The sequence below is a fragment of the Struthio camelus genome, chromosome 5 (assembly GCF_040807025.1).
Source record: "Struthio camelus isolate bStrCam1 chromosome 5, bStrCam1.hap1, whole genome shotgun sequence".
NCBI classification, from domain to species: Eukaryota; Metazoa; Chordata; class Aves; order Struthioniformes; family Struthionidae; genus Struthio; species Struthio camelus.
In genome coordinates, this window is record NC_090946.1 from 60,981,481 (window position 1) to 60,994,547 (window position 13,067).

The window sequence follows — 13,067 nt, forward strand, 5'->3', positions numbered from 1 at the left end:
CTTTCTTTCATTAATGGAAGAATCATTACAACCCCCAAAGAAGCACAAACAGAGATTAACTGGCAACTTTAAATTAGCCTTCAAGTTTCCACTTCTCTGCTTCCATTTTTTTAAGCTTCTTTAATCAGAAAGAAACACTTCATTTTTACAGCTTTCTTCTAAGCCATTTCTTACTAAAACTTGAAAATACAAGATGCTTTTGAAGATTTTTCCCTGATAATACACTTTAATAGAAACTGCCAGTAATACCTACAATAATGTACAAGCCTTTACACAATTTCTACTACAACGGTATCAATATCAGTATCTCCAATCTTTCAATTCCTTGACTTCAGCAGACAGGTCTCCTAAAAAAAGCCACAACCACAGAATAACGACTCTTGCAAAAAGATAGTAATGTAAGTATTCCATAATACACCGCAGTCAAAGAGACTACAGGCACCCAGGATCCTTGTTCTCCAATCCTCCTTAGGGATTCCTCACTCTTCAATACTTTTATCTTCTTTCTTGTCTCTTTCCTCATTCAGTTTTTTCCTTAATCCTTTGTAGGACATGTCTATGACACAAACATCAAGGCACTCTCCTTATGGTGCTCACTCTTCCTTTTTTCTCATCAAGCCAGGTCATGACTGGGGTGGGAATTCCGAAACTGAATATTCCTTCCACCCTCCATTTTTTAGTTTTATATACTGAGTGCAGGACTTCCCACTTACTGAAGCACTCCTTGCTCAACAGTTGAACTGAACAGGTATCTACTTTCCCAGTTTCCTTTTGCTTTATTTCCTCCTTTTCACCTGCCCCATTCTCCTCCTCTTTTCAAGGGCTTCTTTTGCTCAGAAAAAGTTTGAAGATGACCACAGGAGACACACATTAGAACTCACATCAACTTCATGCTTCACTTTTGGCTCCTTGGTATCAGTTCAAAGCCACTGAATACTCTAAACAGTAGAGTTTAGAAAATGTGTGACGTGTGCAGTACAAACTATCACGTACCACCCCACAAAAACAACTTCAACAACTGCAAATCAAAAATCATATATGCAAGAAAAGCATCTGACAATAAAACTCTACCTCTTTGGTAGAGCACATCAAATAGAGCAGGCATTTTATTTTTGCAGCAGAAAAAATTTAAAAATCATTTAGTTCTAAAATAAGCATATACCCCCACCCTTTCTTTTTTAAAGATGATGTGATTTAACTTTTCCGGGACTGAAACGATAGCAGAGGGAATTTTGATGCCTGTCGTTACTTTTCATCAAGTTTAAAATAAATGCCAAATAAGGGAAGATAAACAAAGCATGCAGAGCTCTGCATATGGAAGTATAATGTGAAAGATATGGGACTAGAGATATGGAAATTAATATACTGCTACACTAACTAAAAATTAGCATTTTTACTGTGTACAACAGTAAGTAGTATTCAATAAGTAATCAATGTAGCGGCATATTAAAAAAAAACTTTTAGGTTGCAACTTACTGTTTTGAGTTCCATAAGAACTTGTTCATCTACTCCTTCATCCAAGAAAACTTCTCTGACATCATTGATGACATCTTCAATTACAGACCTGTACAATTTAGGCTTAAAAAAAAAAAAAAGTTTACTAGTCAGTACTATTTGTTTAAAAAGAGATTTAACATGATAATGTTAAAATTAGATACAGTTCCTTGAAAAATATGTGAAAACTGCATACAGAATAGAGTGCGTGCTTCTGAGCGACTAAAATTTCCAAGAAAGAAAGTATAAATCAGCAATACAAAAAAAAGAAAAAAAATCCCACAGCTGAGGGAGTGAATTCAAGAAAAAGAATACTTGTTAGTCGTTTGTTTGTTTGTGTTTTTCTTCTGGCAATTGTGCTTCCAGCAGAGAGTGGCAACACCTTCACAAAATGGGCTCAGAACCCATGGTTATCACTCAGGGGCAAAATCCTGAGTTGCAACAGTTCCATGATAATCTTAGCTCAATACTTGCCACATCACAAAAAGTAAAGCTAGTGTTCAGCAGTATTAGGAAAAGAATAGAGAACAAAACAGAGAACACTCATTATGCTCCATGTAAAGTACTTATATAATAGTATACAGAGAACTCTAACTCAGTTTGTTGCCCGTATCTTGAACGGTGCATATATTTCTGGTTCCCTAATCTCACAATGCATACAGAACCATACAAGTTCACAGAAGAGCAACAAAAACAATCAAGATATGGGAAGTCATTCTTCATATGAAGCTAAGATGAACTACAGGAATGCGTCAAAGCTGTACAAAAGTTAAGAACGGCTCAAAGAAGATGAAAAGGGAATGGATTGTTCACTATCTTTCGCAACACAGCTATGGGAAAAGAACTGTCAATTTATGGAGTTGAATTCAAAACAAAGAAAAGAAGATAGCTCTCCATTCAGCATTTTTTTCCCTGCTTGCCAGTGTACAAAGGACGATAAAAGTTCAAAAAGTTCACTACGTAAATACGTTAAAAAAAACAAAACAAAACAAAACCAAAACTTTAACGCTTATTAATTGAACAGGAACCAAATCTGGCTCAGAAAGTTCCTAAGATTAGAATTATTGAAGACTCAGAACTGGGGCGCAGGAAGGCCCTGTTCTTCCATTGTCATCTGTTTACAGAGATTACTGAGGACAAATTTTTGCTTTCAATCAGTACTTCTGTTCTAACATTATAAATTTTTCAGAGGAAAAACTACACATACCTTTTTATTTCATTAGGCTGACTTCATGCCTAAACTGTCACTGACAAAGTGAATTTTAAAATATAGGTACAATTTTAAAAGAATATAAATACTTAACCTTATCCATTAATGCATAAAGCTTAACTGTATAGGTCCACAGGATAATCTTACCATGCACATTCTACACCTTTCAACCAGATATTACGTCTTGGACCTCTGCATGCGTGTACGAACCTCAAAGGGATTTTGGTTAGGTTTAAATATCCGTGCTAGCTAATTGCAAGGTAGAACTAGGAGTTCTGAATTAGCAGAGAAGGAGCTCCACTGCCTGTGGACCACATATACTTCACTGACAACAACTGTTTCTTAGGCTGGCTGTAGACTTTTTCTAAACTAATCTGGAAGTAGTTGCAACTCTCTTAAGTGTCACCTTCCTCTTCCCTACGCCACCACTTCCAGCCATAGCACCTCACTGAAGCAGTAAACTCCAAATAACACTGTACAGATCAGATATGTTGTACACATGCAAAGCAATCATCCTGCACTTGGTTCTACACTCTAGAAGGGCTTGTGCCTCCAATGTACATACAGAAAACCTGCACTAAAGAACATGCAGCTAGACCTGTATTTCTAGGACCAGCATTGGTCTGGATTTGTTACAGATATGGTAAAGATTATATTGCACATATGCAGTAGCTATGTTATGGAATAAGGTAGCAGCACATGATTTACAAGCCCAGGACAAAGCTAAGAGGTAGAGGTATGCACAAAACAGTTTAATATCTTTGTTTCTAAATGTAAGAAAGCTTGAAGAAACGTACTGATACCACAAAGGAAGAAAAGAAGCTATCCCCAAGTCCGGAAACACGATACTCCGTCTTCTGATGGTTGCTTTGTGCACAATGGCAGCGTTTAAAACCCACAAAAATTATGTGACGGGGTATTCTCAAATGATGTTTCTTACAACACTTTGGCCAGAGTCCACACTTCAATATTCTAGCAGATGGCATGCTACAGCACCTCCTTTTTTTTTTTTTCCTCCATTTTACATTTCCATCAGTTTGCCACTTTTCAGCATTAAAACGTATCGCTGCAAATCAAGTGGCTGAAATGGCAGAATTCATTATTTTGTTACTTGCATCCGCACAAAATTTCTGATCTGAAGTAAGAGGATAAGTCCGCCTTACTTCAAGACTATGCTTACAGCAGCTATGTTCAAAACGCAACTTCTCCAAAAGAAGTAAAACATACCAGATTACTTTCAGAAACTTTTTTCTTCCAAAATAATACTGCATACTTATGCATCTAAACTTTAAGTAGAGCATTATTTGCATTTATATAGACATTTGAAATAGGCCTTCAAAACCAGACTACTCTTAAGCATTAGTGTTTTTTTAGCTCCATGTAGTGAGGAACTTAGAAACGCCAGGCTTCATTATTAGGATTATTCTTCTACTTAGTAATTCATAGCTGATGAAAACAGATATTCCATTTAATAACACTAAGTCATATTATTCCTATAATCAAACAACTTTCACAAAGCTTATACAGTGCAACTAGCCCAGAAATGCTACTTTGCCTATTGTGCACGTTGTTCTTTACTGTATTAGAAAGTGGCTATTTCTTGGAGCCGAGCCCACATTGTACAAATAAACACCCTCAACTTTAGGCACCTGAGTTACTTCACGTAAGTCAATGGAACTACCTGTATATCTGAAACTAAAATCACAACTGCTACAGGATAGAGACTGCATTTTCTCTTTAAATCATCTTTTTGATGAGAGAACATCAAAGACATCAGAGACAGCAAGCTAACTCTACAACCCAGTCCGCTTGGGAACATTTTCTTTTTCCTGTGTCAAAAAGGGAAAGAACAACTTCAGAAAACAGTAACCCACTCTTCAGTGTTCAGCACTAGTTCAGCAAGAGAGCAGAAATGCACGTTAAGAGTTTAGAGCTCACTGTATCACTCAGCACAGCGTCCTTCTGCAGAATTTCCAACATGCAATAGCCCAACAAAGCTGCTGAACCTCCAAAAGACAACAGCACCACAGGCCTGCAGTAAGACTAATGCAAGGCAGGCAACAAACACACCGAGCAGTAGGCACATCCATGCATCTCTTTGCATCAGCTGCACAGCACACTGGACATAAAGATGGGTGAGAAATGTTGGGCAGTGTTCTAGTCACATACTACCACAGTACCTGATACACTTAGGGTTGTATGATTAGCAGGAAAAGGAGGAAAGGAACAGGGAAGAAAGTATCTGCATATTTATAATGGAACTGTGTCTGTCCCCCACCCACCCGCACCCCATACTTCCCCATTTTACATATACACATTTACTTAATACTCAGAAAAATTATTTTGTCTGGCTGAAGACATTCTCTTGCATACACTCTTATTAAACATCTAGCTGAGATGGATGCATCTCCTTCCATAAATGAGAGCAGCAATGCCTTTTTCAAGAGCCATCGATGGTGAAATTTTTAAAATATCACAGAAAGTTCTCTTTTGCTATTCCAACAGATGCAAATCCAGAAAGGACAATTATACAGAATAGCCTTAAGCCCTGGTCCTTAAAAAGGAGCAGAGAGCACTGTCTTAGATATACACAAAGCGCTAGCTGCAACTATTGCTTATATGATGCTCAAGTTGTTTATATAAGCCACCTAAAACTCTTGAGTTGAAGGAGAATAATCATTTGCATACACAGCTCGCTCACTCAAAAACTAAACTTGGGAACACAATTACTGAACAAGTCTAGAGATGGAATTCTCGGCAAGTTAAGCTTTCTGACAGATTTTCCTATTTGGTTAAAAGAGGCACTGAAAATTTAACAGAAATCCCTCCCCTCAAAGTGTAAAATGCGAGTAAAACCTCTCTCCAGACAACTAAATCCAAACCTTTTGCACATCTCCTTTTTCCACTTTTTCACAATTTCAATAACCATGGAACAAGCATTTTCAAGAAACAGAGTTATACAAGGATACATAAAGAGAGTCATCTCCAAATTTAAGTAGTTTTCCCACAGTCCTTTAGTCTAGTAATTCACCAGACTAACCAATCACTTCAGCTTTACTGCATCAGATCTAAAGATACAATCGCATGTTTAGATTACTGTGTCACACTTAAAGCAGTTTAAGAGAAATCCCAAGAATAAACTCACCTGGCGTTCTACAGAAATTTAAAAGATTACTGTTAAAATAATCGCCTTTTCATCTGGTTTATATTAAAGTGCCTCCTTCATAAAGTGAACACTACTGTAAACTACAAGCCCTTTTAAGAGCAAGTGCACTTAAATCACTCCTCAATAAACACCGCTCCAAACACTTACTATAGATTAAAGACAACAATTAAAATTCCTGATTTATTAGATATAACCACAAACACATAGAAAAGGTTTGAAATCCAGTAATTCCCCCTCTGGGAACATAAGGAAACGATTGTGTCTCGCTCTGCCTGTGCATCTTGTAAAAGAAAACCCTGAGTACGGTGAAGACCAAGACACACACACTCCACAAAGCAACTAGCAAGCTATTTTAAGAACCACCATATGCCTTTGGGGACTTATGTTTCCTGCATTCCACCAGAGTTTCGAGGGTACTGGAACTGCACCTCTTTGTAGGTCTTATTACAACGCCCAGGATTTCAACAGTTGGGATTCCAATAACCAATATATTATGAAGAGATATTGCTGTCTAATGCAGAAAGCCTGCAGCATGTTTGTCCCTGGTTACTTCTGCAATTATCTCTGAAATACCACCAATCAATTCCTCTTGCCCATGGAGCTCCTTTAAGGATAGCTAGAACATATTGTAAAGGTAACTAGTTTCAGTTACAATTACATCAAACAGGTGCATAAAAAGAAGTAACACTTTATAATATATATTTATAAGCAATTACTGCAGCTGTCAGACTTTTACAAAGGAATTACTTTCATCACCTACAAAATCTTTTACTGCATATAAACATTAACATTTTATATGCCCTGTATTAGGGAGAACACACTTCTAGCAATTGAGATTTGATCAGATGTTGACATGATGCTGTTGGAAAAGTCTAGCCTGCTAAAGTTATCATGCAGCTGCAGTGTTTCAAACTGCTCTTAACCATAGGGTTATCAAAGTGGGCAAGTGCAGTCGTTGTTACTACTGAATGAAATTTGAATTTTACAAAGTTAACCGTGCACTACTGATCGCAATAGGCAGATCTTTGCAAGGTTCTGCTTAGCTGAGAATCAGCCTAAAGCATAGCTAGCTTCATCAGGCTCATTTTAAGTTTTGCCTTTGTTAATTTGAACAGAATGTTCAAACACAGACATTTCCCGAGAGACTTTCACAAAGGTTTTGTTATTCCAGTATAGAGATACAGCCCAGAGAAAGCAAGCCTGAGTAAACTGCTGCAACAAAGATATTTACAAGTACTTTGGAGATTATTCACAGTAATATCTTTTTTCTTCTATTCATTACTAACTTGATTAAAAAAAAGGGGGGGGGAGGGAGGGAGGGAGAGAGAGAGAGAAGTAAAACCTCTAATTTACTGTACAGAAATAACAGAAATGGAACCTTTTCAACTAAAAAAACAAAGCCAGAGGTTTATGAAGAGAAAGATAACTAACAGATTTAGGTCACACACATGATATGCTTTTACTGAGCAACTGCCCTGCATGTAATCACTGACTAATTTTCTAAGACTCTCTGATGCAAAATCTGCTAAAATATCCAAGCAACAGATGCTACCTGGCGACTACATGACTCTACATCATAAGCAGGTCTGTGAAATTTCAGATTTGAAAGAAAAAAATAGTATGTTTTACATTTGCTACTACTGCTATTTTAAGCAGCATATAAAATAATTAAATAATTAATAATTGGAATTAAATGAAAAAATAGTAGAATTCTAAAATCTTTGCTCTTCCCAGTCTGTAATAAAAATATTTGCATGCTCATTAGCTTTTGTCACCAGAAACACTCCCAAGTATTTAAGTAGTACCTGTGGCCCATTACCCACAGACAAAACTTTAATATTAATTAATGATGCTTTTAGCTCCAGAGCTGCTGTCAGCCCGCGCTCGGACCTTGGCAAAGTGCCTAGGACAAGTACCACATCTCTTTTTGACACACTGGATCTGAATCATTTAAATTGCTCTTTCCCTACCCGGCAGAAAGGCTATTTAGAAGAGCTTATGGGCACACAGGACTCTGCACTCTCTAAGAAGAAAAAAAAAAAATCCCACCCACAAGCAAACAAAAAACAAACACTTTCACAACATGGGAAAGGGTGAAAAATCCCTTCCTTTGTGCAATGCATAAATACAGGGGAAAGTCCATTTACACCAGCGATCACCAGTCAGGAGAGCATCCCCTCTACTCGAGCCGACAGAAAGCACAACTGCTTTACAGCCCGCTCGCTCCAGCGACTGGGACTGAAGAGCAACAGCCGGGCGCAACAGCAAACCCAGCTAAACCCGGCACAGGATCCGAGTGACAAAAAGACTGTCTCTCAGCCTCTGCCTCTGATGCATGCACCTCCCAGCCCGCTCTCCGCGGCTCTCTCCCTATTTAAAGGCTGATGTGGTGTTTAAATGGAGAGGCGGTGACGTGGGGCTGGAAAGCACCTTCCCATCCAGGCAGAGTCTATATTAGAGAGCGGCAATAGCTCTATATAAACAGGGCAGCCGCAGGGAGGAGGAACACAAGGCGCAGGGAGACAGAAAGGCAGGGGCGGCCATGATGGATCCCAGCGCCACAAACAAGGGGCCAAGCCCGCGCCGGGCCGCCTGGATTCCCGGTTTGTCTCGGCGGTGCGGGGGCGGGCTCGGGGCCGGTTGCGGCGTAGAAAGGGGAAAAGGCAAGAAGCGATCGGTGGGGCTCGGTGGCTACGCAGGTTTATGTGACTGCTTATTGCAAACCTATGTGAATACCAGTACAACAGCAAGCCACCCAAGAAGGTGCAGAAAGCACAAGAAGGTGAAGACCGGGGAGGGGGGGTAAGAGTTTTCTTTCTTAAAATAAATACTTCCTCGCTCGCTGGAAAAAAGTTAAGGGCTTTCGCCTCGTTTAGCCGATCCTGCAGGGCTGGGATAAGTGCTTTTCAACCATCGTCGCCTCGTTATAAAGCAACATAAAATGGCTCCAGCAGAGCCCGGGCGGGTTTCACCTCACAGACACCACAAAACCGAAACCTGGCCCGAGTGCCGCTTCCCCTCTCGCCGGGACGGCAGCGGCGGCAGGCGGCGGCCCCGCGCCTCGCTCCGCTCTCGCCCCCGTCCCGGCGGCTCCCTCCCGCGCCCCCCGCCGCCCCTCCCCTCCCCTCCCGTCCCCACCGGCGGCGGCGCGGCCCCGGCCTCCCCGCGGGGCTCCGCGGCCCGCCTTGGCCGCCCGCGCCCGGCCGCCGCCGCCGCCTCCCCGCGCCCCTCGGCGCCGCCGCCGCCGCCCGCCGCTCCGCTCTCTCCTCCCCGCCGCCGAGGCGGCCGGCGCCGGGCGCCACAAGTGGGCTCCCCGCCGCGCCCCCCGCCGCCCCCGCCGGGCTGCCCCTTCCCGCCGGGGGTGGGGGGGGAAGGGAGAGAGACAGAGAGAGAAAGAGAGACGGGACTGTCCGAGGCGGCGGCGGGCGGGAAGCAGCGCGGGGGAGGGGGCAGCGAGCCCTGCCGGCCCCCGCTGCCTGCGCTGCCCCCGGGCCCCCCTCGCCCCCCGACCCGGTCCTTACCACGGGGTTTGTGTTAGCCGAGCTCGCCATGTCCCGAGCCCCCCGGGACGCCCCCAACCGCGGGGGGAGTCGCCCCTAAAACAATAAACCTGCCCGGCTGCGTCCCCCCAAAATCGCGCGCGTCCCGCCCCGGCTCACGGGCAGCCCCGCGGCCTGGCCCGGCCTCGCTCGCCGGCCCTGGGGCTGCAGCCGCCGCCGCCAGCCGCCCGCTCTGCCCGCTTCGCCCCTTTATATAGCGAGAGCCGAGCAGCTGCGCGAGCGGCCAGGGCGAGAGGGGGACGCGGGCGGGGGGGGGGGGCGGCGAGGCACCGCGAGAGCCTGCGCGAGAGCGCGCCCTTGCGAGCGCGTCACGTGAGGTGCCCGCCCCGCCGCCATGACACTTACTGAGGCGGAAGTCGGTGCGGAAGGTCACGCACCGCCTTCTCGCCACCGCCAGGCGTACCGAGGCGGAAGTCGCCGCGTTGCCGCCTCACCGGCTAGAGGCGGTGGGAGCGAGGCGCCGCCTCTCGCCGCGTGATGTCACCGCGCCAGGCGCTCGCCTGGCCGTGGCTGCTTCTGCCGCCGCCGCCGCGCCGCCCCGCCTCGCCTCAGCGCGTCCGGGAGCAGTGGGCTGCGGCGGGGCGGGGTGGGCCCGGCCCGGGGGGCTGCCGGGTGCCCTCAGGCAGCCGTTACACTAGGAGGCCTGACTTCAACCGAGCTGGCACTTAACTGCTGGTCGTGAGCCGGCAGCCCTTGCCAGCCAGGCACGGCAGAGCTTAAACCACTCCGACTACGTTTGTAGGAGCCCTCTGCTCCCTGATAACCAAACAACAACAGAAATCCCCAGCCTCGCTCTCCCTGCCCCGTAAGGACACACGTCTTAAACTCAGCCTCGCCCGATGGGGGCTCATGCCTTCAGCCACCAGCAGTTACACAAAGCAGCCACGGGCCTAAGGCCTGTTTCTGTCAGCCACAGGCCCCAAAGTGCTTCCAAGCTCCGCAACGCACTCCAGGCTGGTGATAGGAAACCTAGGCTACAGCTTCCCCGGGCAGGGAGAAGGTTAAAATCAAAAAGTCAGCAGGGTCCTCCATCAGGGACTCACTGTGGCCCTCAGACAATGTTGCGTTGGGCAGAACTGCTTCCTTTAGCTGATCCTGATGGAGTCAGTGGCCGCAGGGTCTCCCAACTGCACGAGGAGTTGTCAGAGCCATGCCAGGTGGCTTCTCGTTTCCCCTCTTTATTGCCTCTTCTCCCTTTCCTTATCCCCCTTTTTCATGGCAACCTGTAAGACACATAATGCAGGAAAATCCTTTCAACCTTGAATGCTGTTAAATGGAAATTAGGTTCACTCACCACTGCCATCTTCACTCAGTCCTTTTTAGTGCAAGTTTTGAACCCAACTCATCCTGTAGATTATCACCAATAAGTCACCTGTGTAAGTCTCACTCAGACATAAAGTAATGCTGAATTCTGACTCCTCACACATAGAGCATAGCATGTTACACCTCCTCAGCATGAAGACTGTGCGACTACTTGTGACCTTCAACCTAACGCCCTACCCATTAAGTAGCAAGTCTGAGAACAACCGTCTGGTATCCTTCAGTAGGAGGGAACGTGCTGGCCGATACAAAGACCTTCCTGTCCCATCCCATTCTTCCAAATTCTTCAGTTCTATAGTGATGAATGCTTCCTCTCCCATCTGAAACGCAGACTTTGTATAGGGACATGACAGATTTACAGCGGGCCATCTGATGGACCTACTCTTCATTGCGTGATCTGCTGGAGCCCTGGCAGAAAAATAGCCTGAACGTGAGACTGTTAGCAGAGTTTACAAAGTTTTACCTTCCTCAGCTGTCTGCTCCACCTTTTTGCTGGGCATTTCCACTCCCATGGCAGAAGTGACAGGACTGAAGGGGTGCTACCTCCTCAGCAGCCATAATTCATGATCTAACATTAGCTAAACCATGCATGAACTACAGGGACTGAAATGCTAGTATTCCTTTACTGCCTACTTATCAGAGACATCAAACTCTCTCAGAGAGTTTGTAAATTGGACTTGTAAATTGTCTAATGCTCACAGTCAAAGCCTTGCATTTTCCACAGCTGAAATAACTACACAAATAGTCACTCAAAACTTGAAGAAGAGGTTTTAGCAAAGGTACATTTATTTTCTCACAGCTAGGACAGGCTGAGTTCACACATGGTTAGTTCTCTCACTCGCTCTGTCTCCTGCTCTGCTGAAGTGACAGGCAGTAACTAGTGTGCCACCAGGAATGAATCATATTGCCTTGAAAAGGGGAGGGATACAAGTGGCACTGGAAAGCTACAGTTCCTTTCCTTAGATAGACCTAAGCCTACCCTGGTTTTGAGGGCGGCCCACCGAGCCATTCAAAAATTAACAGGTGGACATGGTAGCAGTAATGGTTCAGTGAGGTGTCATACTGCTTTGTGGAACAGGCACACAGTTCAGTAGACTATGCTCCTAGGTTATCCTGTGTGCATAGCCACAGTTTCCAATGATATCCAGGGAATCTGTGGCACTGCTAACTTCCAAGAGCTTCTAAAAGAACGTTGCTATGAGGAAAATCAAGGCCTCGTAAGAAATGCCCTACTGAGTCGGGTAGCGCTCTGGCTAATCCGGTGGCAGTAAGATTTACTACTTAGGGAGAGCAAGTGAGTTGTTAGCCGCTTTCTGAAGTCTGTTCGCCTTCCTGCTTCGCCAGCATCCACAGCTGTCCTGTTGTACTCATGTTGGTGGGTTCTACTTCATTTAGCAATTCTGTTAGACTAGAGTAACATAAGTGTGTACCTATGGTACAGTAGGAACACTGATAACCTGGATAGCACTAGTATACATAAACTGACAGACAGCATAACCACTAGCATTAGCTATGTTTATCCATTAGCATTCTCTTTTGTTTGCCAGTCAGGAGTGGATCATACTAAGCTTATGTGCTATCCTGTCTTTTTTCTACCAAAGGTTTCTGTCATTGCCAAGTCAGCCTGATTTTGCTGCTCTAATAGTGCAAGTTTCAGTGTTGACTGGACGTTCATGTTATAGCGGCTGTACCATCTAGACGTGAACTCCATAGTGATGCACATTATATTACTTTATACCCAGTATGAAGATGACAACATTTGGGTCCTCTCCTTCCTTCATCGCAAAAAGAGTGCCAAAGATGGAATAGCATAAGGAAAAAGCACAATACTGCCTTAGATCAAAAAACAATCCTTGGCATGCTGAGTGAGGACATACATTACAAGAAGAGTCCCAAGCTCAATCCTAGGTATGATCAACAATCTTTCTAAATCTAAATCATTTCTAATCTAAATGTTTAGGACAAAGACACACAAATCATCTTTTATAGCCAAAGCCATGCACTCAGAGGTGCACAGCCTACTTCAGTGCCCTGAATGATTCTGTTCTGTAAGTGCCATAAGCATCCCTTGCTCTCAGTGGAGCAAGAAAGTGACTTACTACTGCAACATTAGTTTGTTAAGTTAATGTAAATGTTTATGGAAATGTTCTTAGCACCTCTCCTTTGTGGTGCGTCACAAAACTACATCTTTTACAAGAAGGGTTTGGGGTTTTTTTGTCTTTTTTTGTTTTAATTCAGATGTAGGAAGGGGGGAGCCATTTTCATTATGATTTTTGGGTTGATAACACTTCCATCCTAAGGTTCTTTGCAAGTACTA

General features: G+C 44.2%; 1 protein-coding gene and 1 long non-coding RNA gene across 2 annotated transcripts in view; one reads left to right on the forward strand and one right to left on the reverse strand.

Annotated features, from left to right (window-relative positions):
* The window catches only part of GTF2A1 (general transcription factor IIA subunit 1), a 29,023-nt gene extending 19,351 nt beyond the window's left edge, over positions 1 to 9,672 (reverse strand). Inside the window, exons 1-2 of the mRNA XM_068946720.1 lie at positions 9,392 to 9,672; positions 1,477 to 1,578 (exon numbers count right to left, since the gene is read on the reverse strand). Of these exons, the coding sequence (XP_068802821.1) occupies positions 1,477 to 1,578; positions 9,392 to 9,421 (132 nt within the window). The 5' untranslated portion in view covers positions 9,422 to 9,672. The remainder of the gene's footprint in view (positions 1 to 1,476; positions 1,579 to 9,391) is intronic.
* The window catches only part of LOC104141263 (uncharacterized), a 54,014-nt gene continuing 45,954 nt past the window's right edge, over positions 5,008 to 13,067 (forward strand). Inside the window, exons 1-2 of the long non-coding RNA XR_693503.2 lie at positions 5,008 to 8,473; positions 12,493 to 12,658. This is a non-coding gene — a long non-coding RNA (uncharacterized lncRNA). The remainder of the gene's footprint in view (positions 8,474 to 12,492; positions 12,659 to 13,067) is intronic.